Raw genomic sequence first — 27,424 nt, 5'->3', positions numbered from 1 at the left:
GGGAGGGTTTGATGGAGAGTAACTGGGAGCAGGTGAAAGGAAGAAAGGGAGGGAGTGAGAAATGATATGTTTCTATTTCAATTAAAAACACTAAAAATAAATTTAAATTTAAAAGACCAGATGATAAAATAAGATGGAGAGCAATAAGACACTCATTGTTAACCTTTGAACTCTATATGCACATTCATGGATGTGAGCATGAGCACGAAAGCAAGGATAAAAGTATACACACACACACACACATACACACAGAGAGAGAGAGAGAGAGAGAGAGAGAGAGAGAGAGAGAGAGAGAGAGAACAACTTTTCAATCCAAAATATTCAGCTCTAAAACCATGTATATACAAGCATCACTAAATGGACTCAATAGGGTTTTTTTGTGTGTGTGTCTAACAATAATAATTATATAAAAAGAGTTCATCAATGGGGGTATTTGGAAATAAAAATGTGCAAATACAGTAAAATCATGTAAGAAATTCCCACAATAATTTTTAAATATTTATTTATTTATTTATTTACTTATTATGTATACAGTGCGTGCCAGAAGAGGGCATCAGATCACATTACATACAGATGTTTGTGAGCCACCATGTGGTTGCTGGGAATTGAACTCAGAACCTCTGGAAGAACAGTCAGTGCTGTTAACCCCTGAGCCATCGCTCCAGCCCCCCACAATAATTTTTAATGCTAAAAATAATTTCAATAGTTTCAGACATCTGAGGAATGTGTTTTAATGCAATTAGAAGGAAATGGATTATTTGCCTCCTTTCTACCAAAAAAAGAGATTATTTTAAAATCACACAAGATTTTCTCTGCTATGATACTATTAAAATACATTTCCAGTAAGTTTTCTCTAAACACAAACAACTATGGGTTAACATGTTAGCTGTAGGAACAAAAGCATTTACTCAGCTTGGTTGACAGACACAGCTCACAAAGACAATATTAATCAATAAGAGACAGACTAACATTGAGAACTAACTAAATTAAAAAAGCAGATTTCTGTTCTTTGATGAAAATTATATGACCCTAAACTCTTGGGTTTATTGCTGAAAATTCCTAGAATCTTTCAAAACTTTCACTTAACATATTTTTAACAAAGTGCTGAAAAACTTGTCCTAACATCCAACACAGGATAATAGATTTATTTCATTATCATTAAATAAACAGATGTTTGATCTGTTGTTCTTGTAGTTGTGAGAGTGCAAGCTGGGAAAAAGCAGGGGATGGAGGAATGAACATTGGCTATTGAGATGGGAACAGCCAGTATTTCATATCAGGACTTTCAGAAAAAAATGGAAAGGAATTCATGGAAGCTGGCGCAGTATCGGGTTATAAACAAAATGCTTTCCCAAGCAGATTGTATAAAAGGCAGCTTGCAAGTTAAACAATCTCCTAGTCTATGAAAGAGAGCAAAGATTAAAAAAGGAAAAAGTCCCCATTGTGTCCCTGTTTCTCCACTGGTTACAAAGATTCCCAGCACTCCTCCACTGGTCCCATTACTTCTGGATGGATGATATACCATTGATTTCTGAGGAAATCAAAGGAACTTTTATTTTTCTTTAAACACACCTTGTTGTTGACTTAATTTCTATAGGGGTCTCTCCTTGCAGAAATGAATTTCCTGGGGCTGGACATTTGACAGGTGCTTGGACAGAAGCCAACTGCTTCAAGATGGGTTCCCCCACTGCCCTCCCCTGTGCAGACATAACTGGGTTACAGTGTTGCTTCCCTCTTTTTGAAGCCATTTAACTAAAGACTACCTCCTAGATCAGGAAAACAGCTTACCCTGTGCATACCACTACTTCCTCCTTAGTGTATGCTGTATAGGTAGGCTTTGGTACTGCATTTTTTGTCTTTGATTATGAATAAAAGACAGATATATAGATATAAAACAGCACAGAATCCTTTTACTCATAGAGCCACTTATGAGAAACTAGGCCACCAGTAGAGGCAGAGGTGCCTAATAACTCGGTGTCTATACATTAGGGTTGCTGTGGTAATTAAAAAGTGTGTCTCTTTTCACTTGTAGTACTAGTGTAGATGATCAAAATATCTGATTACTCTATAAATAAACTGTAATTCTACAAATACCATTGCATACACACAAAAGAAAGGATCAATATAATGGTAACTCATCGAAAGTCTGCAAACTATTAAATAATTGATTAATTGGTAATCCATTTTCTTTTTAGCAATGAGTTATACCAGATGACCTGGAAAAAATTAGCTTCTAGGAAGGAACTCAGGTTTTGGTACATGTAAATAGTGATGGATGGGGATGGGTGGGGGAAGAGGTAAGAGAAAATCAGAGACTTTCTTTGCAGACTCCACTGTCAGCTTCATCACGCTCTTTCCTAGTGGAAGTTAAAGCATTTGGATTGTTTCATGCTATCTAAGAGGTGAAACTACCTGACATATCACCAGTGACATCAAAACAATGGCACCACACCAAAACCAGTTTTTCTTCTTTTACTCTTCCTGAAGTAGACCAGTAATGCACTCCAGGGATGTAGGTAAAGTTCCTGGGACACAAGAGATGCCTTATTTTAGTGATAAATGAAAATTACTCCTATGTGCAATGGTTTGAAGATATATTTTACTTCTAAAATTCACACTGAAACTTAACCCTCAATGTGATGATGTTAAGAGTTGGACACCTGAGAAGGTGATTAAGCCAACAGGTCTCTACCCTTGGAAACTGACTGTAGCTCCTACAAAAGGGCACTTAATGCTTTTTTTTTTCCTTTCCACCTCTTATTTCATGTAATGACAATGTTTTGCCTCCTTTCCCATCCCTTCCTCCATGTTGAGGACTTATCAAGGGGTAGCATCTTGAAGTACTGAACACCTCTGACTGCACAACAAATCTGCAGTACCTTGATCTTGAACATATCCTCTAGAACTTTGAGAAATGAATTTCTATTAATTACAGTTTACATACAAGGCGATATTCCACTCTAGCAACAAATAGAGTAAGACAGTAGCATTAAGCAAGCCTCCCCCACTGCTGTTTTGATATTCAGGGTATTATGATACATCTCTAAAGCAGATCATTGAAATGAAATCTCCCTGGCACACCATGCCCTAAAATTATTCAGATTCCAGTCACCATTGTGTTAATCAGGATTCTACAGTATGACTGCTCTAGACGAGGTGGGACCCAGGAGAATGAAGCTGATAAATGAGGTGGACTAAAGTCTCAACTTTATTTAGAGCATCAGGCAATTTATGCTTTGTGGGTTAAGAAAGATCGCATGAGTAACGATCTCATGAGTACAAGCTGTATACAATTCACAAGCTGTACATGGCAAATTCATGTTTTCCATAGGGGCATATAAAGGATAATTTAAACATTTAATTGAATAACAGTATGAAGCAATAATGAGTAGTAATATGAGGTAAACTCACTCCTATCTACTACACCTTGGAGGAGCACGAAAACACATCCCAAGAACAATTCCATGTTTTGAAGAAACTGAGGTCACAAGAGTTGCCTTGCTTTCTTAGAGTTTTCTCACAAGCACTCAGAATTCTCCTCACATGACTCCAGTCTTGGACTGTGTTCTAACACACTGGAATAGAACGAACTATATGTATAGATATATGTATTAGGAGAGACAGAGACAGATTTATATTATATGATTGGAAACTTGGGAAGTCTAAAAGCTGCAGGGAGCCTGGCAGTTGAAGACCCAAAGACATGCTATATTGCAGTCTGAGTTTAAGGCCATTAGCTGGCAGAATTCCCTGTGCGGAGGTCAGTCATCTTCTAATAAGCCAGACTTAAATGGACCCCTATACCCAAGGAGACTGTTTAGGTGGAAGCCATACTGGCCTCTATATCTATACAAAGAGATTGAAATGTTTGGTAGCTCGTTCCAAACCCCGCCCTCAGGGTGCCAAGGGCAGGCCCTCCCATGGAGTCACTTCAGTCCAGACTCCGCCCCTAAAAAGCCCACCATTGGCAATGCCACCCTGGGAGGGCATTAAAAGCTCCCACCTCCGAATTCACCTTGTGGTTCCTGGTTTTCTGTTCCCCTGGGGACACCTAGGAATGCTTTGCTCAGATTAAACCTGGATTTATTCGGTCTGATTGGTTTATTGTATCAGCGGTGGTGGCTTTCCAGTAATCTTTCCACTAACTGGGATTTTTAAACTTAACATCTTCTATTTTCCAACATTTCAGGTGGATTTAAATTCCTTTGATTACTTTTTAAAAACTTGGAGCTATAAAATATGTCCCTGGGAGGTTTCTTCTAACTTGCCAGACAATTTGATGCTATTGTATTTTTCATGCTTCAAATGAATTTGTATTAGAAATATAATTACAGCTGTTAAATTTTAGATCCTGGTATTAGGTGATTCAGACTGGCTTGTGAAGAATGGCACTTCCTACCACAGTCCCAGTTGGTAATTGTCTCATGTCTCATGACTTCACAGGTGCAAATCTGCCCCTACCCACTCACACTTGTCTCTGGCCAATGATGCTTTCCTTAATTAGTACATGACTTAAACTTTAGTCTTGACTTTTCAATTGCTTTGGCTGTAGACTACCCAAATACAGGCTGGTGGTCTAACTGGGCAAGGAAAACCTGTTTAAATTTCCATGCTATTAGCCTTGACACTGAACAAAGGGAAGAACAATTTGTTTGGCCAACTGAATTTTCTCTGAAAACGTCTATCTCTTATAATCTAGTCTTGTGTACAGGGTTTATGGCTGTGGTGTTATTATAGCTAGGTTTTCTATATGTATGTGGAGCCAAGGGTCAACCCAGAGTGCCATTCCTCAGGAACCATCTACCTTATTTTTTGAGAAAGGGCCTCATACTGCTTAATCAGCTGCCTCCTCAATACTGTATTAAATCCTCAAGCCACTAGACCTGACTTTTTACATATGTGCTTCGGATGAACCTCAGGTTCTCCTACGGGCTCAGCAAAAACTTTACCAACTGCCCTGTCCCCTATTTTTTTTTTAAATCACTTTAATGGAACCCCACCACGATAATGACCTCTAGAAAAACAGAATATGTACTTTTCTTAAGTTGATGTGAGTATAATTTGAGAACAGGGAAGGCTCCTCTCTAAAGAGAGTAGACAGGTCAAACCTGTTACTGCTTGATTTTTGTTTTTGTTTTGTTTTGTTTTGCTTTAAAAATTGCCAAAGTACCGGTGGCTTCCCTGGGTGGGTGGTTACGCCCCAGATTCCACGTACATACAGAGAGCATATTTGAAGAAATGTGATTCCCGTTTTGTTTTTGAGGAAACCCGAGTCTCTGGTTACCACTTGTGGAAGGCAGGGGTTTCTGGCTTGCACTGACTTCCACTCAGCTTCAGATGAGAGGAGGTGACCTAGGGTCAACTGGGTGATTTAGAAAAGCAGAAAGCCCCCAAGTACAATGAATACAATCCTTTAATTATGGATGTTGAAGCTGCAGAGAGCCTTTGAAATTACCCACTGCAGCCCCCTTATTTTTATAGAAGGGGTGTCATGGAAGGGTGTGTGACTCAATCACGACTGTGGGCAGAGTAGAAGCAAGTCTTCTACCACTTCACCTGCCTGCTTCACTTTTCTTACCCTGGCCCATTTGGTCCTCACAATTTGGGCGGAGGACAAGTGCCTGCCTATAGCCAAATCATACAAAAAAAAAAATCAAAACAAACAAAACAGGCAATATACAATTTCTTATGCACCCCACACAAACATGCTGAATGTTCCAAAAATCCACATTACTTCATTTAAACAAACAAACCAAATAAAAAAGGACCTTTACAGTGTGATTGGTCTAAGTTCCCCAGGTTTTTTTTGATTTGTTTTGTTTTGAATTGTTGCTGATATTTGAATGTGCTGGTCTTTCAGGCGAAAAAGTCTGAGAGTCAGCCCCCTCACGATGGTGAGTCATGTGAGCCATCCACTCCAACAGCTGGGGTAAAAATGCTGTCACCAGGGTTTTCTCACCTCTGCCCCGCCCCACCGCCCGCCAGGGCCACATTTGCTTCACGATGGCTTTGGGATGGCAGTGGACAAGAGAGAGGCCTCCAGACAGGGTGGGCGTCGGTGACATCACTGTCCCTCCGGCTCACACCGGGGCCTGGCGGTAGTAACGGGGACGCCTACAGGCACTGTGTGTAGCACAGGGTGACCGTGCTTTTGTCCCCAAGGTATTTCCCAGAAGGCGCGCCGCGCCCTCTGGAGGCCGCGTGGGTCGCCCACGGAAGCCGTCTTCCGCGGGCTGCCGGGCAGCAGGGCCCTACAAGGGAAACGGGTCACAGCGCCGAGCGGTCACCGAGTCACAGGGCTTGGGCACGTGAGGTGGTGGCAGTTGCCACCGACAACCGGCAGCTGACCCATTTCCTGCGGGTGCGAGCTGCGGGCGAGCGAGCGAGGAGGACGGCTCCCGCTCCCCCGTGCCTGCGCCCTCCACAGTGCCGCAGGAGCTCTGTCTGGGATTCCTTCCAGAAAAGCAAGGTCCGCAAGCCGACCCGGGGCTGGGAGCACCGCCGGGAGGGGCGGGCACGCGCCTAGCAGGACGCTCGCTCTCCAGCGCGATCTCCGAGTCCGCCTTCCCCAGGTCGCGCGACCCCAGGGGAGGGCAGAGCGTGCGCGCCCCCGCCGGCCGTGCGTGCGCGGGCCCACCTGCGCGCTGCCTGGCCGGGGGGCGGGGCGCATGAGGCGGGACGGGGCGGGGCGCACGAGGAGGGCGGTGGCGGTTGGAGGCCGAAGAAAAAAGGCGGCGGTCCCGCCGGGGCGAAGGCGCAGAGGTGTCGGACCAGCCGGCCTCTGTGCGCGTTTCGGTGCGGGGCCGGTGCGGAGCCGCCGGGTGCAACGGCCAGGGCAGCCGGGGCCTGAGCGGCGCTGCGGTCGCGCGGGCCGGTGAGTGTGGCGAGGCCGCGGGAGGCTGGCGCGGGGACGCGGGTGACTGGGCTGCGCCGGGTCAGCGGCTGGGGCGGCGCGGGCCGAGGGGGCGGCGGGCCCGGTGGAGTTGGCGCAGCCCTGGGCCTGTCCTGGTCGGCGGGGACGCGGGACCGCGCCCGGTCGCCTTGTGGGTGTGTGTGTGGCCCTCCCGTGAGGCGCCCGGCCAATGGCGCCCCGACCCCCGGGGACGCAGACCCGGGTGAGGCCCCCCTCACTGTGTGCGCGGACGACCCCGGGAAGCCAGGCTCGCCCCCCTCTGGCTTGTGGGAACTGAACTTGGGTGGTTTGGGCACAGACGGGTTAAGGGACTGCGAGGCATCTCCAACTGTCTCCACGGGATGAGCGAAGTTAGTAACTTTTCCATTCATGGAAGTGAGAGGCTCCCAGGCTTAGCCTTGGCCCCGGCTGAAGGGAAATTTAGGAATCTGCCCCCCCCCCCCCAAGTTCTTGGTTCCTGCTCAAGGAGCCCCAGATTGGAAGCAGGGCATGGGACGCACAGTGGATGCGGAGTCACCCGGGAATACATTTTTTTTTTTTCTTTTTCTTTTATCTCGATGGCGGCCGGTGTTTACCGTGGTTCTCCTGCCCTCCTCTCCCTTTATTGAGCCCTGCAGTAAATCCCGGGTAAACGATGCTTGGGAAGGAGTTGACCTTTTCTCCTATGATTGCTTTGTTGACTGTGATCCAAGATGAAGTTATTTAAGGGTATTCTGGTATCAGTGAGGGTTAAAATTTTTAATAAGTCTCAAGACGTTTCTGGATGTTTTTTCATTTGCTGTTTGCTAAATTTCAGACCCAGTAAGTTACATGAACGTGGTTTGCACGTCTTGTATTAAAGTGTCCCAGAACAATCCCACGTTGACTGGCAAAAAGAAGCGTTCCTGTTGGGTTTTTCTGAAGTATACATTCCCTGTACAGTTGAATCACTCATCACTCTCCTTTATGCTTAGTCACTGGTTTTTTTTTTTTTTTTTTTTTTTTTTTTTTTTTTGTTGTTGTTGTTGCTGCTGCTGCTGTAGGAGTTTAGTTGGGGACAACATGGTGTTTTGCTAACTTCTTAGATTGCCAGTTTGTACCTGCCACTTAATTTAGTGACATAAGCTTTTGTGTGTGTGTATGTGATTCTAGAAATAGTAGGTGTTTTTATGAATGGTATAAGAAACTGAAGTTTGCCTATATAGTATCCGTTTAATTTCAATCCATTGTTTTTGAATATTTAGATTCAAGTTTTGGGGAGTTATATATTTTTTTGTTTTAAAGCATAGTATACTTAAAATATGCCTTAAAATAATACTGCATAAAATAATTGTTAACACTTCATGTATGGTTGGAAAGGTGCTTTAAGGTCACTCAAACAGGCTTTAGTTGATGTGTTTACTATTTGATATAGCATGTTTCTAAAATGTGACTGTTAGTGTTTTCAATACGTTTTTAAGACTGGTGTTTATTTTTATAAAAGGTATCATTCTTGCTGGTCATGTTCTTGGAGAATGTCATTGTATTTATACATCATATTTAATGATAAAACTTTTAAGTTAAAATGACTGAGTAAATATATTAATTGTGATGAGATAGGAGAGATTCAAGCTGAAGTAGTTGCTTGTATATTATGCAAACTAAAGCAAAGTGTCGCGTGTCGTGCTCCGCCCCGCCCCCGCCCCACCCCCGCCCCCGCCCCAGACAGGGTTTCTCTGTATTGCTTTGGAGGTTGTCCTGGAACTGCTCTGTAGACCAGGCTGGCCTCGAACTCAGAGATCTGCCTGCCTCTGCCTCCTGAGTGCTGGAAGGCGTGTGCCACCAAGGCCGGCCTTAAAAGCAAAGTGTTAAACACAAATATAACTCAGTTATATAATATAATTTTAATGTAATTAAAACCTAGGTTTTTTTTTTTCTGTTTTAAAAACTAGTTAATGTTAGCACTGCAGCAGTAGAGTAGTTCCTCATAAAGCTGCATTTACTAAGCTTTATAAATTTAAGTGATATTTAATGATAGTTGTATTTAAGCCTGGCTGTTGAGGAAGGCAGAGTACATCCACTTGGGGGTGACTATGTTAATATACTGTTGGGCACAGAATAGCTGTAGTCAGCCTTTCAGAAGTTCTGATTGTTTTCAAAGTAGAATAATTGTCTCAAGCTCAACAGCTGAGCCTCCAAAGAAGCCCACTCCTCCTTGCTGTCTTAGACTGAGTCCTGCCATTTGGGTAGAGCTGTTTTTAATCTATGTATTAATTCAGATAGGTTCTTGTCTGAATATTAAATGTTTTCTAACATTTTAATTTCTAATCTAAGCCTATGATTATTTCATTTGTTTATTTAGTGGAGAAAATTGTGAGTAGTTAGAATTTTATTTTAAAAATTTTAACCACGAAATTTAGAAATGACAGATGTATGTTTTGATTACATTGCATCTGGAGGATGGGTAAGAACATGAAAATAAATATCCAGATCACTAGTTCATTATTCTATAAAGCTAGAAGGAAACTTTAGTGAAATAGTTAGAACATATAACTCATTTATCCATTTGGTTTGTCTCAGTTGTCAACTTGACAAAACCTAGAATCATCTGAGAGAAGGAGCCTCAGTTGAGGAATTGCCTAGATTACCTGGCCTGTGAGGATGGTGTTTATTGTTAATTGATGTGGGAGGGTCCAGCCCTCTGTGAGCACTACATCTCTAGACTGATAGGTGGTCCTGGACTATATAAGAAAGCTAGGCGAGCATCAGACAATGAGCAAGTGGTTTCTGCTTAGTTCCTACTCTGACTTCTCTGGATAAACTGTGACCTGAAAGTGTTAGTTGAAACCTTTTCCTCCCTGCAGTTGTTTTTGATGTGTTTTAAGTGTTATCATAGCAGAATAATGAAACTAGAACAACTTCGGATTAAGGGTATGTGTTATGAGTTGAGAGTCATGTGGAGCCATCTACACCATCACCATGGCTTTAAATCTTTTATGTTGTCTGTATGTTTTGTTTTTGCTGTGTTGACTTTTAAGCAGTTGCATCTGATAGACAAGTGCTTTACTGCTGAGCTACCTGGATACCACCTCCACTGTTTAAAAGCAGACATAATGACTGAGGTATAGATTTGTTATCTTCAAAACTAAATATATATTTGTTTAGTGGGCCATTCAGTGTTTCTGTTTGCTTGTACCTCTGACTATACAAAAGGTTCCATATCAGTCTTGCATTAAGACATGTTTAGTTCAGGTCTGTTTCACCTAATATATAAATGTAATACTAAGCAGCAGGCTAGGTTGATGCCACTTCATGTTTTGAGCTGATTTCCTTGGTGCCCTGCTCATCTGTACGTGTATAAGCAACAACCATTGTCTTTTCTTTTTTATTTATTTTTTATTTTTATTTATTATTATTATTATTATTATTATTATTATTATTATTATTATTGGTTTTCCGAGGCAGGGTTTCTCTGTGTAGCTTTGGAGCCTATCCTGGCACTCATTCTGGAAACCATGCTGGCCTCAAACTCACAGAGATCCTCCTGCCTCTGCCTTCCAAGTGCTGGGATTAAGGCATGCACCACCAACGCCCGGCTCCTTTTATTTTATTTTTTTTAAACCTGCTACTTTCCTCTATATTCAGTTTTCTAAGGTTTTAAAAAGGTAGAAAATTGAAGTTACCCTTTGAATTGCTTTTTTTGTTTTGTTTTTAGGTTTTATCATCATATAAAGATGCCTGGGACACATTAGTTAAGCACTTAGGAAGTGTTTGAGCACCATTAACTCTGCATGGCTGCTTGAGTATTTTGTTTTAAACTAATTTTCTAATGTTAGATGTGTAAGTTTTTATTATGTCATGGTATATTTTTCCATGAAATCAAGAATGTCTGTTTGGGAATTTATTTTCTTGTATTCTTTCATTCATGTATTTACACAAATTAATCTCAAATTGAGGCACTGTTTTGAATTCAGGGAACATAAGGATGTATGAGACAGAGATAGTTTTGGTGTTCTTGGAGATTATAATTTTCCATAGAATTGGTTATTAAAAAGAGCAGTGATTTATTTTCAGTTGTCACTAGTAATGCCCTAAGCTGCAGCATGGAATAAACATGTATTTTGTAAGGGCTCCATGCCTTGCCCTAGATTCTTAGGGAGGTCCACAAGCTGAAACTAGAGTTGAGACACATGGTGTATGAGGAGGGAGAGGTATGTGTATTTGTGTGTGTATCTTAGAAACTGGTAGACATTAGACACAGCTCTAAGGTGTATTAAACAACTTTTCTTAGCATATTTTAAAATTGTGCTAGTTTATGATTGTATTATCTCCTGATATATTTTAGTGAATTTTGAGAACTAGTTGGGGGCACTGTCTCTGAGTCTTAAGTGGTAAGCTCTCATTCACTGTATGGGAAAATGCCATGTCTTAAAACTATTTTTAAGGATTGCTAGTCAGCCACAGAGTATGAGTTGGCAACCAGCTTCTGTTAGAGAAAATGGAAACTATTGTAAAACATTCCATCATTTACAAATAATTTTTTAGTCTAAGGAAACTTTCAGTAATTCTTTCAAGTGTAGCTTAATAGAAATTGATTTTAGCATGTAAAAGACCCATTGAGTTTAATGAAGCTCATCTTGAACTTAATGCCATAATTTTAGCAACATGTTTTCTACTAGGCCTGCTGTGTCATTGTTCAGCTGATAAATCAAGGACTGAGGTTTTAAACCCTGTTTCACAGGATTCATGAGCAATTTGAAGGCATTTTAAATTTTATAATAATGATCTTGATGAGAGAGAGGATGGATCTGAAGAGCTTTAAACTTTGAAGTCTCTCTCCCTAGAAAGACTATTATTGTATTTTCTTATTTCTTTGTGTATTTAACTATAAAATGGACTTGGCCTAGATTCCTACTTTACTTTGTGTAGATATGCTGAGAATGGTTAAATTCATACTGTTTCATATGTTCATATTTAAAACATGGTCAAAGCAATGTGCTGTAATAATTATAAAGAATGAAAAATTTTTGACCCATAAGAATGATGAAGTGTTAGAATAAACTACAAGGAAATTGTGTAATCTTCATTCCTCAAATAACATCTTAAAATTGAACCACCAGTTGTTAAAGAGCTATTTTCTTAATTTTGTATAAGTAAACATGTCTGCTATTCCACATGGTTATAAATAAGATGTACATTTAAGTCCTACCTCATCACTAGATAGATGACTTTGGGCAAGTCACTTACTACTTATGAACACTATTTTTCTCTGAGTTGCAGGAAATTGACTTGGTATATATTAAGAAGGATATAGTAGGTAATACAACTAATATTACCCTCTTTTTTTGAAGTCTACTTCAAAAAGTAATAAAATACTATAGATGTGTTGTTGTGGTTGACTTTCTTTTTAAAGCATTTTTATTGAGAAGGGAGTAATGATGAAGAGGCCTCTTACTTTGAAACCTGAGAACCTATCCTTGCAAGTTGTTATTTGGAATGTTAGTCAGAATTGCAGTGGTCATTATTTTAAACACCTTTGAATTAGGTAATATTTTTAAGATGTGCTCTTCCTGGTGTGGTTATGTGATGGGGTGTACAATAACATAAAGTCACATAAAGTGCTCATACAAGTTATAGCAGTGGTCACTGCCTGTAGTTTTAGGTTTCTCTCTTAGCAACAGTCAAGCTTAACCTCTAGTAGCATGTGAGATAAACTCAGTCTTGTTATTGCAAAATAAGAAAGCTCCTGCTGTTTTCACAGTCTAATCCCTCAGCAAGGTTTGTCTTAATTCTTATTAAACATTTTCACTGCTTTAGTTATAAATATTTGCCATAATTATTCTCTCATTTCCTTTCTTGTTCTTTTAGTACAAGTAGTTTAAATTTAGAGTCAACTCTTGCCTATGTAATTTGTGAGAAAACAACATTTTGAAAGTATTCAACTCTTTTTTAAGCACAATTTAAAAATGATTTGATGTTGAATGTGTACATTTTTCCATGGCACCATTGAATATCAAAATATCAACTCAGGACTTTGCTACTAATAAAGAAGAGTTCTGCTCGTAACATCTGGGTTTTTATTATTCCTGTTTGAGGAATGTTAGTCTTCAACCAAGAAAAAATTTGTAACAATTTGTGGAGTGATTACCCACCTGAAACCAAGCTAGAATTTTTGGAAATACATATCAGAGAGTTAGCAGTCATATGCACCCAATGAAGAAATTGGCTACAGAACTTTTTATTTGGAAAATTATGCACTACAGTGTAATTTATTTTGGAAAACACTGGGTTGAATTGCCTCTATAATCTACAGATGGAGATACATAATAGCTGTAGAGGTCTGGAGTTTGGAAGATTTTTAGGCAGGATGTATAGATAAGTTTTCTGCCTATAAATGATAAATAAGAGTTGGAAAAAACATACCACACCCAGGAGGAATTCGTAGTGTGAACAAGAATGACATGAAATCCTGAAAAAAAAAGTAGTATTTAAGAAAAGAATATCCAGAGAGGTAAGAGGGAACTTGGTTAAGTGTGATAACATGGGTAAAGGAAGGGTAACAGTCCAAGAGGAGTTAGTAATCCTAATGATCCAGCAGAGGCAGGTGGATCTCTGAGAGTTTGAGACCAGCCTGGTCCACAGGACAACCTCCAAAGCAATACAGAGAAACCCTGTCTTGAAAAACAAAAAAAATTTAAAATGCGTATTCTGGAGTGCAGACCATGCATCTGGCCTGGGCAGCATAGTAGAGCCAGCTCTGTTGGCAGAGGTGTGGGTGAGCCAGCCCTGATATAGCGAACATGGGAGCATGGGAGAGCTGTCCCCATTACTCATCTGTTAGGTGGTCATAAGAGCCAGAGAGCTGGCCCTGCCCCTATACCTCCCCTGTGTAACACAGGGGAGTAGAAGTAGAGCTGGCCCTGAAGGTATAGGTGTGAGACAACCGACCCTGAGGGTGTGAAAGGGGGAGAAATGGCCCCGCCCCTTCCTCCTTGCTGCTAACAGTGAAATAGACTGATACAGGAGAGCTCACTCTGGTGGTGAGGACAGGGGAGAGCTGGTGGGCAACTCTGCAACTACCCAGGCCCAGATCCAGGGTTATGTGTTGACCTTCCCCAACTTGATCTTGTGGGGTTTGATCTTGTGGACCCAGGGCTGCAAGATCTCCATGACACAGGGCAGCAACGGAATGTCCAGGAAGAATCCCAGGGAAGGCTCAGCATTGATGGTGTACCAGAGACCAGGGGCTTCAAACCAGACCAATGATTCTTTGGGATGAAGACTTTCATGTAAAATCTGTGGATGGGGGGGGGTGTTGCTGTGTGATTCACTGTGTCACACTGCAGATTCCATGACAAGATTCTCCCTCTTTTTATTTTTGCTAGGAGGAAGGAGATAGGTGAGATCTGGAGACATGATGTGGAGACATAATGTGAAAGACACAGAGAATAAATAGGAAATTAAAAAAAAGACAAGTGTCTGTAATCCTTCATTATCTCATAGAGAACTGTTTCTCTACTCTTAAATTTATCAATGATTTTCACTCACTAAAAGACTGAATTCCATAGAGCAGCAAATAACATTCATGATTGGCCCAATTACCTTTTGGCCTCATTTTTTACAACTTCCTTGTATTTCACTATAATCTATTAATATTAGTAAGATTGAATATATTTTGTCAATTCATTTGCTGTTACTTCAGAAATGAAGTTCTCATTCTTACTAGTTTACCCTTTTCTATGCTAATTACCTTCTCTGTGCTACTGTTTTCCTCCTGTTGTATTGATCCACATAACATGAACAAGTTTTGGCTTCTACTCCTTGTAACTCCTTTAAGAGGAGATACTAATTTACTTATATACTGCCAGAGGGAACATAGTGCCTGATACCTAGTAATTAGCCAAAAATTCATATTTAATAAAGTGAATGAGAGTTGGCCCTTAGAAGTAATATATGTATATATATGTTCTTAACATGATGAGGAATCTGCAATGAAGCATATCAAAATCAAGTTAATTGAGATATAAAAGCTAAAATCTATAGTATTCTCTGAAATTTGGGAGTTAAGAAGATACTTATAGTTTATAATATATATTTTGAATATTATATTTGAAAGTCATTAATGTGCCTATTATACATATTGTCATCTAGTATGTAAATGTGAAACTATGACATTTTAAAACACTAGATTGTTATTAAAAGTGCTTACGTTGCTTTAAGATGTGTTAATTATATATCAAATTAATCACTTAAATGTTTGTATGTGCTTTACATATTTAATTCTCAAGAATAATCTAAAATATATCTGTGATTTGATTTATTATACAGTTTTGAGAAATTTGCCATTTTTTTGTCTAATGACTTTACCTTTTTCTGTTTCAAAAACTAGAGCTGGACTGGCCATTATGGAAGAAGAGGTACAGCAGCACTCACACTGTGTGAATTGTATTAGTAGACGGTGTATGACCAGACCAGAGCCTGGGATTGCCTGTGACTTGATTGGTTGTCCATTGGTTTGTGGAGCAGTTTTCCATTCTTGTAAAGCTGATGAACATCGACTCTTGTGTCCCTTTGAACGAGTACCTTGCTTAAATAGTAACTTTGGATGTCCATTTACCATGGCACGAAATAAAGTTGCTGAACATCTAGAAATGTGTCCTGCAAGTGTGGTGTGCTGTACTATGGAATGGAACCGATGGCCAGTTAGTTACGCAGACCGGAAATCTTATGAAAATCTAAGCAGAGATGTTGATGAAGTGGCACAATTAGACATGGCCTTGGCTCTTCAAGATCAAAGAATGCTTTTGGAATCTCTCAAAGTTGCCACCATGATGTCAAAAGCAACTGATAAAATATCTGAACCCAGAGAACAAATTTCAGTGAAATCAAGTGTTCAGGAAATACCATGTACTAATGGGTTGGTATCTGTTGATGAAGAATCATATGGTGCACTTTATCAAGCCACTGTAGAAACAACTAGAAGTTTGGCTGCTGCTTTAGATATCCTGAATTCTGCCACAAGAGACATTGGCATGTTAAATACAAGTCTTTCTGCTACCACAGATGAGATGGATGAGAATAACAGAGAGAGCTTCCAGGAAAGAAACTTAAAAAGCCAGGACCACCTTTATGAGGAGGAGATGGGGGCAGTAGGTGGAGTTGACCATAATGGCATAAGCCAGAATGCTCAGTCTGAACAAAATGGGTCAAGTGATTTACTATGTGATTTAAGTACAAGTTCTCTTGGTACTGCTGCTCTCTGTAATGGCTTTCCTTTGGAAAATATGTGTTCACAGATCAAAGAGCAGGATCAAAAATTTCCAGGTGATTCTATAGACAATAACATAGAAAATGGAGAGTGTGCAGCAGCAGATGGTACTTCAGAACCTTCCAGTTCACTTTTAGTAGCAGCACAACTTAGGGAAGTAATTCCTTTCAGTGCTTTGCCGGATAGTACATTTCAGCATATTCTCATGACAGATGAAGATGATGATGAGGACTTGTATTGGAAAAAGGTAGATTTAGGGGATGTGAAGGATGTTGATGACTCACCATTCAGTCATGCTCCTTCATTTAAGTTTCTTTCTAATTCATGGTATATACCAAAGGAAGACAAAGCAGTTGATACATCAGATTTAGAAGTTGCAGAAGATCCCATGGACCTCCAAGGAATAGACCTGATTACAGCAGCGTTACTGTTTTGTCTGGGAGATTCTCCAGGTGGGAGGGGTATATCTGATAGCCGCATGGTTGATGTTTATCACATTGACTTTGGGACACAGACTTTCTCACTTCCATCTGCAATATTAGCTACAAATACAATGGTTGGAGAAATAGCTTCAGCTTCAGCATGTGATCATGCCAATCCACAGCTTTCAAATCCAAGCCCCTTTCAGACACTTGGGCTGGATTTAGTTTTGGAATGTGTTGCTAGGTACCAGCCTAAGCAGCGTTCGATGTTTACCTTTGTATGTGGACAGTTATTCAGAAGAAAAGAATTTTCTTCCCATTTTAAGAACGTACATGGTGACATTCATGCTGGACTCAATGGATGGATGGAACAGAGGTGTCCTTTGGCTTACTATGGTTGTACCTATTCTCAGCGTAGATTTTGTCCATCAACACAAGGAGCAAAGATTATACATGACCGCCATTTAAGGTCATTTGGAGTTCAGCCATGTGTATCTACAGTATTAGAAGAGCCTTCAAGAAACTGTGTGTTGGGATTACGTAGTGACCATCTAAGTAGTCTCCCATTTGAGGTACTGCAACATATTGCAGGCTTTCTTGATGGCTTCAGTTTATGCCAGCTTGCATGTGTATCCAGGCTAATGAGGGATGTTTGTGGCAGTCTACTTCAGTCTCGTGGAATGGTAATATTGCAGTGGGGGAAAAAGAAGTATCCAGAAGGAAATTCATCATGGCAGATAAAAGAAAAGGTTAGTTTAATTTCAACTTACTAATTGCTTTTAACACGAAGTAGGCACTTATTAATGCTGTGCTATATCTAATAACTTTTTGAAAAAGTGACCATATCCTATAACGTACTAAGTCAATATATTGACACATTTTAAAAGTGATAATAAAGGGCTAAAGTCATTAGAAGTCTTAGTCACAACCACTAGTATATCACAGATTTTTCTGAATTCTGTTCTAATATTTCTGTGTCTTCAGACAACCAGTTTTCCTTCTTCACTAACAGCTTTGTGCCCATGTTACTATTGGTCATCTTCTAATTTTGTCTGAAACATTGTGCCATAAGACAGCTGAGGAACCTAGAAGAGGATTCCCTTTAGCCTTTAATTGTCTCCATTCCTATTAGTGTCTTTTTCAGGATGAGAAAATACATACATACATACATACATACATACATACATACATACATACATAATCTGTTACTACAGTCATCCTAATAATTGACCAACATATACTTGGGTGATAGCCTTCATGGGTGAGTGAGGCTGAAGTGAGATAAATAGGCTAGACAGGTTGGTACTGTGTTTGGAGACACTAGGTTTCCTGGAAAAGGGGGGTGAATATTATTTAGAAAATTAATAAGGAAACTTAGGCAGACTTAAATTTTATTTACACTCTGCTTTTGAGTAGCTTCTCAGAAGCTACTATCCAAGACAATCACAGATATCTGGAATTAGAGACCCATAATTGTACTGGACTTTCTTTTGGGCCACCAACCAACTACCAAATCATGACATGGAGACTTCTTAATAGCTATGAATCCTCGGCCTAGCTTAGGTTCATTTATCTGTCTAGCTCTTTTAACTTAAATCAACCTGTTTCTCTTTATCTACCTTTTACCTTGGGGCTTTTTACCTTTTTTTTCCTTCTGTATATCTTATGTTCACTACTTCTCTCTTGAGTCTGGCTGGCTGGTGGCTGCATGGCTGACCCCAGGCTTGTCCTCTCTTTCTCCCTCATTCTACTTTCTCTCTATTGAGCCTAGATTCCTCTTCCTCCTCCTCCCCCCCCAGCCCCACCTATCCCTTTCTGTCATTCAGTTTTTTATTAGATCAGTCACATGCCCTAGATAGGCAAGGTGAAACAAATGCAACACATCTTTACATAACAAATGTAACACATCTTTACATCATTAAACACACATCCTTACATCATTAAACAAATACAGCATAAATAAATGTAACACACCTTTACACAGTTAAAATAATATTCCACACCATAAACAAATATAACATATCCTTGCCTAGTTAAAATATTCCACAACACATAATAGAATCTTTACCTAACAACTTGGATAAAAAATATTTGGCTGCATAGCATTCAGTTTTATGTAAATTTATTCTTGGCCTTTCGTTAGGCTTTGTCTTTACTCATTGCTCTACACATTTAAAAAAAAAAAAAATCTGTGTCTGCTTCTCTGTTTTCTTTCCCCAAAAGGGAGTTCTGGTGACATAGTTTCTTCAGCCAGCTATATATGTGTATTTTTTATTTTCTAAATGATTGGGAACATTTCTATCCTTTGGAGTAAGGTACTGTAATTGTTTTTGTCCTTAGTCACTAGTATTTACATATGGAATGAAGTATTTTCTGATAGTGTAAATTTCTACAGAGACCTAGTCGTGATGATCAAATTGCTATCATTTATACAGATTCTGTATCAGTATGCTCCTGTTTTCTGTATTGAGCTTAAATCACAGTATGCAAGCATCTACTGACCATATCTGCTTAATTATCCTACAGCTTCCGCAGACCCAACACAAACCCTCTGCCTACTTAATCTCAGGAAGTAGTATCTTTGTTTACTAAGCTGCCTAAACCAGGGCTTTAAGGGTTAGTGTTGACTCTTTATTCCCAAATTCTAGCTGATTGGTTCTTTTTCATACCTCTCAGGTTTGCCTCACCATTTCACCTTCGATTGTTTCTGGATTACTACCAGAGCTTTGGGTTATATTTTCTATATAAAAGTTAGAATTATGTATTTTTAAGTATATTTATTATAGTTGATGCAGTACTTAAATCTTATTCACTATTTATATGTTTCCTCAGGGATAGAAGCCAGCTCCTTAATGAAACATTTAAAATATCTCATAGTCTTGTCCTTACCTCTTCAGTTTCTTCCAGTCACTTCATACTCTAGTCACTTTCACTTCCATTTCTTTTTTTGTTTGTTTGTTTTTTGTTTTTTCGAGACAGGGTTTCTCTGTGTTGCTTTGAAGCCTATCCTGGCACTCGATCTAGAGACCAGGCTGGCCTCGAACTCTCAGAGATCCACCTGCCTCTGCCTCCCGAGTGCTGGGATTAAAGGAGTGCCACCATCGCCCGGCCGCTTCCATTTCTAATGTTATGTTTCTTGCCTTAAAGCTTTTGGATATGTCTTTGTGGTATCCACACTTAAACATCTGCAGTGTGCTAGATAGCACACATTTTTACATTACTTTCATTAACCTATTATTGCCTCTGCTTTACAAAACGAACAGTAACTTGTCAGATATTTATTTATTTATGTTGGGGGTTGAACCTAGGGGTTCCCATGTGCTATGCAAATATTCTTACTTAGCTAATTCCCAGCCCTCTTATTTCTTTTTTAATGTAATGGAGGGTTTCATTAAATTGCCCACACTGGCCTAGAATTCACTCTGTAGTCCAGGCAGGACTTGAATTTGTTATCCTCCTGCCTCATCCCCTGGGTAGCTGGGATTACATACAGGCCTGTGCCACCAACCTGACAATGATGGTTTTTCTTGTCAGCTGAAAAATTCTTTTGTCACAGAATTTTAGGGCATCTGATTACTTTGGAAACCATTACCATCTTGAAAAATGGTTATGAATGCTGCCCTCATCCCACCCAGTACTGCTACTTTCTAGAGTATCTGCTGTTTACCTTGTGGAGCTGGCCTCTGTCTTTGTGGCTTCCAAGTTATATAGATTAATCCAACTGCAGATAAAAAAATGTTTAGGAAAAAGTGCACTGAACACACTTTGCACACACAGTTCTGCTCATTATTCCCTAAACAATGTAATATTACTACACGACACATTGTATTTGGTATCCTTTTTAATTTTGTAGCTAGATATTTTATGTTTCTGTAGCAATAGAAAAGAAGTGCAGCAGCTAGAGCACAGCAAAAAGGGCATTTTGATTTTCTATTGATTGGACTATTTAAATCTAAAGTAGAATTTTCTTCTAGGTATGGCGATTCAGTACTGCATTTTGTTCTGTTAATGAATGGAAATTTGCTGACATCCTAAGCATGGCTGATCACTTGAAGACTTGCAGTTACAATGTTATAGAGAAACGGGAGGAAGCAATCCCATTGCCATGTATGTGTGTGACTCGAGAACTTACTAAAGAAGGACGTTCACTGCGCTCAGTTTTAAAACCCGTGCTTTAAAACTGTATTTACTTGCACATACATGCAAGCACCTGGTATGAGTTCTTTGTAATATGTGACACTTATTAATGTATTAAAGACTACAACTAGCTAAATTTATTGTCACTATGTACATACTGTTTTGCAGTGACATATATTTTTATAATGTACTGTTAGTTGGAAAAAAAAGTTGCCTTAATATTTGAAATGTGTGAAATTGTTGGAACATTGATAGACAGGGTAATCTAATCTTTATCTGCATATTTTTTCAAATTAATAATTTTAATGGTGTGCATATTTAAGTTCTGAAAATTTTTGCTTTTCAAACTAAAAAGGATTTCATCAAAAAATTAATTTTATATGTTTCCTGTGGGTTGAAGCCCATATTATCAAAAGCAAAACTTTGATTCAGATTTTTCCTGCATAGATTTTTTTTCCACAGAACACATTCAGTTGTTTAAACACTGCCATAAGATTGTTATGAAGTATTTCTGATACTTTTCTTTTGTAATTATTGATCATATGTGATCTCCAGTACTTACATAAAGGCACAATAATGACTTCATGCATTTAAAACAACTCACAAAAATGTTTTCATCCTCTTTTCTTACTAGTCTTATGCTGAAACTGATCATATGCAGTTCTTTTTCATTAAATTCCTTATCTGAGGAGTCATGACACAATGTATTATATGACAGATTAAGTAAAAACAAAGCAAGCCTATGAATTTAACTTGAAATTTTCATGGTGTTTTATATTTTCCTAGGTATCTAATGTTTGAAAAGAAAATATACCTCACTATAAGTTTGAATTTTGCATATTGTTTGAATAAACTTCAAATATTCAGAATACAAAGGGTTTGACTTTTTGAGGGGCCTTTAAAATGTTCATATAATGAACTATATAGGTCTATAAAAATACACTGGCATTGTTTTGAGACTTTTAAAAATGTGAAAATTTGCAAGTTAACATCAAGCAGATACCTGTCTTGATTGATAATCTTTTTGAAATGTTTCCAGTTATGCTTCACATATTTCTTTGTCAGAACATAAGAATTGTGTCTTTTTGTAAAGATCAAGTGTAGTAATGAAGTAGTCAATAACCTACAGTTTTCAAATACCATATTCACTTAATGTGCTTACTTTAAAGAAATGAACATACAGTGTCAATATTTAGAAGTAAATTCCAGAGGTAGAGACATACATAATTTGTCCGGATAAATTCTGGCATTGGTTAGCTGACATGGTTAGTGATGTTGAAAATCAATTGTGTCTTCTCTTTCTACATTGTTTTGAGAGTACTTGGTGGTTACTGATTCCTATTTCCCAGATATGGTGGTCAGCCTGGGGAGAAGTGTCCTTGGGCATTAAAGGTGGAATCTCAGCTGCTTGAGATTTGTTGGCAGCATCAAGCCTTTATTAGAGTTGAAATGTGCAGTAGTAAAGACTAATCACTTTTTTTGCCACACCTGTCATTTAAGTTAGGAGAATTTGTGATTTTGGTGCTTAAACTTTCTTTTTCAACTGTGAGATTAAATTGCATTAAACAAGGAATAATAATAATAATAATAATAATAATAATAATAATAATAATAACAACAACAACCTTTGTTTCTGCCAAAAGGTAGAAATAGTAATCAAATATGACAGGATATAACTTTGCTTTTTAAATTTTTCTGAAGAATGTGTCTATATTTAGGTAATACAAGCATTAACCTTTTGTTTTATGTTTGTACTTTTTAAATATTCATGATTTGTAAATTTAAATCTACTTTCACAATGAGATACTTAACATTTTTTTCACCTTTTCACCAAATGAAATGGATATTTTAATAACAGCATATGTACATGAAAACTTTTTCTATTTACTTTTTTTATTTTGTTCAAATAAATATTTTTTGCAATTTATTCTGGGTGAAAAAGTGATAGTTAAGCACTAGACATATATCACATTTGAATTAAGCATAATTCAGCTGCTTTCTTATTGTTGAAGTTAGCTTTACATACCCAGAAATGGACACTTAATATAACTTGAGTCTTACAACTACTGACATGGAACAACAATATGGAATTTTGCATGAAATTCTGGATAGAAAAAGTATTACTCATTCTTCATGGTAGTTAATATTTAATTGCTGTTGGTATCACTGCATTTTAGCCATCGGTCCTTCATGTGGAGGCAACTTTGGGAGACACAGGAACTGAAAGCTCAAAAAATTGCTTAATGAAATAATTTTACTACTAATAAATAAAATCCTAAAAACACAATGACCATATTTTACAAAAACTGACATGAACCATGGTAAGTAAAGTAACAATGTTATATTCTTATTTAGGAAAATACTAAGAATTTAGGTGAAAGCAGAAGTTGAACATTGTTTTTACAGGTTTGTATAATGTCATAAAAAGTATTCTTCTCTGGTTCGTGAATGAACTTGTATGAGTACTCTAAAGTACTATGAATTGCAGCCAAATTAAAAATCACTTAGAAGCTAATGCAAACACTTTTCCAAGTTTTCCTCTAATCATGGGCATTTTTTTCCCTAAATGTAGTGAAAATGCACCCTTTAAAAGAAAGTTAAAATTTAGTTACATTTATTAAATTAGGAAAAGGCTATCTCTTAAAAATGAAAGCTCTGGAACTTTAAAAATGTATAGAATTTGTCTTTATCAAAGTATTATTGTGTGTTTAACTTAAAATGAGTAAGTTAACTGAACAACTTAGTATTTCACCAAGGTAAAAATAAGAATTATGTCAGAAACCTGAAAAACCTGAAACCCAAAGAAAAAACTAGCATGACTATGAGCCAGTAGCTGTCCAGACGTTAGAATGTTAGATGCTAGATGTTAGAGTGCTTTATTTCCTCAGAATGCTTCTCATTGTTCTCTTCTTTGCCCTCGTTAGACTGTTGCTACTATTCGACAATGAGTTTGTACTCTCTAATCTTTCCAGATAGAGATGCTCATATTTTTCTGTTTCACTTTTATTCCTGACTTGTTTTTTAAGAGTTCTGGTTGCAGATTTGACATTGGGGAGTTGCTACTGACTTGTGAGGGAAGGATGATTTTCCTCTTATATTCTGAAAATGCTCTTGAGCTGCTCCTCTTGTCATTCTCATTCAAGGATTGGTGGTGGGCCCCAAGTTGCAGCCACCAAATTTTCTTATAGAAGAAAACATCTGTTGGGTCCCAAGTACCTTTGGAGTTTACAATACAAGGGCACTCAGGGGCATGTTTTCTGCTCCGTGGTTTTGGTCAAGATGTGATGTGCTTCATTGTTTAAGAAATTGTGTATTGACCTCCTTTAGGTATCTGTAGTCTTTCTCAGTTCATTTGATGAGTTTCTATTTCCCAATTTCCCCAGGGAACAGCCCTTATGTTTTTCATGTTTTACTTCATTAATACTTAATCCATTTCAGAGATTTTATATCTCAGGTTTTGAATTCTGAGTTCTGTCTGATGACTGAAGAAGTATGATTTCTTATTAAATTCTCTAAATTTTCTTGACCTGTTGCTTGTTTCTTACTTCATTCATTTCTTAGATTTTTCTTTTCCATTATTTTCTAAGACAAATTTCAAGTTATGTTACTTCTTTATTATATTGTTAGTTTTAAAAAAAACCTTATTTTTTCATTAAAAGTAAAAATGAGCATTTCTTTTTTGAGCTTGTTTAAGATGAGAAGTTTCAGCGTCTGCTCACATTTCCATGTTCTGTGACTCCACTTCTTCTGTTTCTTGTAGCTCCTTTTACATTTCACTAACCTTTTCATGTTTTTATTTTTTCTCTTAAGTAATTTATAGTGACTTGTTCTATTAACACCTTATATGAATGAACTACATCTAGATTTCCAATACTCTTCCAAAATCATCATAGTTCATTTGAAAATTTTTAATTAACATCAAAGTATTTCATAATCATGCAATTCATAATTCGCAGAATCTTATTCAGTAACCCATGGGTAGGCATGATGGTCATCCACATCATTTATGTGTTTTATGACCATATTCTTTTCCTGAGTTGTCATTGTTATCCCGTGTCATGTCCCACCCCCCCATAGTCTGTCTTCTCAAGAGCAAATTGCTAAGTACCAGTCTTTGCACACTTTTCTGCCTCCTGCTGTGATCTCTGAAAGCCTGAGCTTGGGGACGAAGGGATATCCTGAGTTGTGTGCATCTTCACCAGATATTATTGTATACTCTTTGTCATCTATTTCTGAGACCTCACAGGTCTCTTGGGGGTAAGAAGCAACAATCTGTGTTCAGATATCCAGGTGATTATGATACACCGTAAGAGGCAATTTAATTTTTTTTACATCTTTTTTCCCCTTTTCCTTTTCTCCCACCAGTGCCTTCCATGTACCTCTCTTGCTCTCTCTCAAATTCATGACCTCTTTTTCTTTTAATTGTGTGTGTATGTTCCTAAATATATAAATACAGCCTGCTCAGTCCACAAATTTTACTTTTGTGTATATGATTTCAGGGCTGACCACTTGGTATTGGAAAACCAATTGGGGCATTTTTCCCTCGGGAAGACTTTCTCCCACTCTCAGTATTCCTTAGTAAACTAGTTCTTTATCTATGGTTAAGGCCTCATAAGCAATCTTACTGGAAAGCCTGGGGCTTGCTGACTGTCTCTCCTTTGTTATTCAGGTGAGTGTGTACATATTTGAAATCCTAAATGAACAGCCATAATTTATTAAAATTGTTTAAATTAAAAATATATACGTTAATTTTCTAACCATGTGATAAAATGCATTGGGTACTATAACTTGGTTTTTTTGTTAAAAAACAAAGCAATATTTTAAATTTCCCTAGTTTCTTACTGGTGTTGATTTCCTTTAAGGTAAATTACTGTGTAAATTTTAATTCATTATCAGTAACCTTTAGCTGAGTAGTCTTGTTCTCTTTAATGATTGCAAAATCACTAAATTTTTAAAAGAAGGAAAGTGTAGAAGTAGAGAAATACTGGATTAATCCTGTAAAGATATTTAATGATAATCCCATCAATCCAATCAGAAATATTAAGTGTAGGTATCTGATTTATCATGGTATAGAATCTGTTTCTAGGTCTTTGCCACCATTTGCATATATCAGTGTTGTATTCTGTCCTTTCACATTGAATATGCTAACCTTAATAATATCGAAAAATAATGGTGTTTTCCACAAAGCCAGGTGTGGGAGGTTGTTACTATATTGATAAGAGATTTTATTTGTAGAGGTTTGACTATTGGATTTTGGTGTAAAACAAAATTTTTTGTTTATGTATTTTCCATCCCCGACTAAAAGACATGGGGTTTATGCTTGCCTGGTTATCTAAATGTTGCTGTAAATGGTCTTACCATCTGTCTTCATAACTATGAAGCAGAGTTTTGGTTATGCCCTTAAAACAAAAGTACTCAGGACTACCTCATCCCATTGTGTTTAAAATAATGTGCCAATAGAGTATTAATCTAAACCTGGTTTCCAGAAAGAACAAAAAAATATTTCAGTGAAGCCTAAGTCAACTGAAGTCTTTCTAAATTACAAGAACCTTTTATATAGCTATTTCCTGTTATTTAGAAAACTGTTTGAGATCATAGTTTTCAACTTCAAGTTTTATGATGAGAATATTGAGGCGTTCAGTCTAATAGGAACGTGTCCTGACAGGGATCTCTCTCGCAGATGCAGAAAGAGAAGGGACATTTAAGTAAAAGGAAGGAAGTTATTGTTATCTGAGTATTCAGTTCTTACTGTTAGGGAAAGAATTTTGTGTAATACCAAAGGAAATACACTAACGGAGTGTGGTATGTTACTTTGGAAACTCTTCCTAAAACTGAGGTGTTTTACTAAAGGTTTGAAGAATGTTGCTTCATCTGTGGCTGAAAAAATATAGATGTTAACTGCATATATGTAAATGTGCCTGACATCTAATCTTCATAATTGATCATCTTGAGGTTTGTTACCTTAGAACATTTCAAAATTTTCTAGTTGGATTGATGTTCCATTGTATTAGGTGTAGAGTGACTTGGCCTTAATAAACTACAGAGAAGTAAATTTGGATTACAAACATGGCTCATTAGCATACTGTAAGAATACAGTAAAAATTTATTGATACAGACCTCTAAAATAATTTTTCAGTCCTTTGTTATGCTGTATTGAAGTTTCCATTGTTAAGACAAGGAAAAATATTTCAGAGCAAATTGACAAGGGAAATAAATGGTTTCATTTTCATTAATACTAATACAGTTTTTAGCATCTCCAAAATCATTTTACTAACACATTTGCATGATTATGTTAGATAATGGCTGTTCTGTCGATAGTTCTAGTGGTGGTGTTATTTCATGTGTTGGAAGTAATAAAATGACATTTCAGTTGAATTCTTGATATCAGAGTCATAGATCCAATTATCCTTTGCCATTAAAGATAAAAGTCATTGGGTTTTTACCTTTTTAGCATAAATTATTTAAATTTTATCAGAGAAGATTATTAAAGAAGGAAATAAACTGATAAGAGTCAGACAGTTTTCTTTTATTTCTAGTCAAAAGGTGACATTGTTAGGCTATTATGTGATAGTTAAGAGCCAGTGATAAAAGAACATTCAAAAGTTTGAAAGGAACTGGGCCTGGGGTAATGGCTCAGTTGGTAAAGCCCTTGCCATATAAGCACAGGGACATGAGCTTAATTCCCAGAACATGTAAAAAGTGCCAGGAATGGTGACACACACTTGT

General features: G+C 38.0%; 1 protein-coding gene across 2 annotated transcripts; it reads left to right on the top strand.

The window, feature by feature from the left end:
* Positions 1–6,317: 6,317 nt before the first annotated feature.
* Fbxo30 (F-box protein 30) lies at positions 6,318–27,073 on the top strand. 2 transcript variants are annotated; one of them, XM_027402022.2, is made up of 3 exons: positions 6,318–6,469; positions 15,261–17,310; positions 20,536–27,073. In XM_027402022.2, the coding sequence occupies exons 2-3, from the start codon at positions 15,277–15,279 to the stop codon at positions 20,737–20,739; spliced, it is 2,238 nt and encodes a 745-aa protein (XP_027257823.1). In that variant the 5' UTR covers positions 6,318–6,469; positions 15,261–15,276; the 3' UTR covers positions 20,740–27,073. The 2 variants fall into 2 exon arrangements, with proteins under 2 accessions (XP_027257823.1, XP_027257822.1); XM_027402021.2 differs by lacking the exon at positions 6,318–6,469 and adding an exon at positions 6,699–6,874.
* Positions 27,074–27,424: the final 351 nt, after the last annotated feature.

The sequence above is a fragment of the Cricetulus griseus genome, chromosome 2 (genome assembly GCF_003668045.3).
Source record: "Cricetulus griseus strain 17A/GY chromosome 2, alternate assembly CriGri-PICRH-1.0, whole genome shotgun sequence".
NCBI classification, from domain to species: Eukaryota; Metazoa; Chordata; class Mammalia; order Rodentia; family Cricetidae; genus Cricetulus; species Cricetulus griseus.
The sequence above is the reverse complement of the archived record's forward strand: the minus strand, read 5'-3'. Positions and strand labels throughout refer to the sequence as shown.

Coding starts and splice junctions, on each gene's coding strand:
- Fbxo30 (XM_027402022.2), top strand. CDS start 15,277: ATGGAAGAAGAGGTACAGCAGCACTCACACTGTGTGAATTGTATTAGT. Junction 17,311..20,535: donor CATGGCAGATAAAAGAAAAG/GTTAGTTTAATT, acceptor ATTTTCTTCTAG/GTATGGCGATTCAGTACTGC.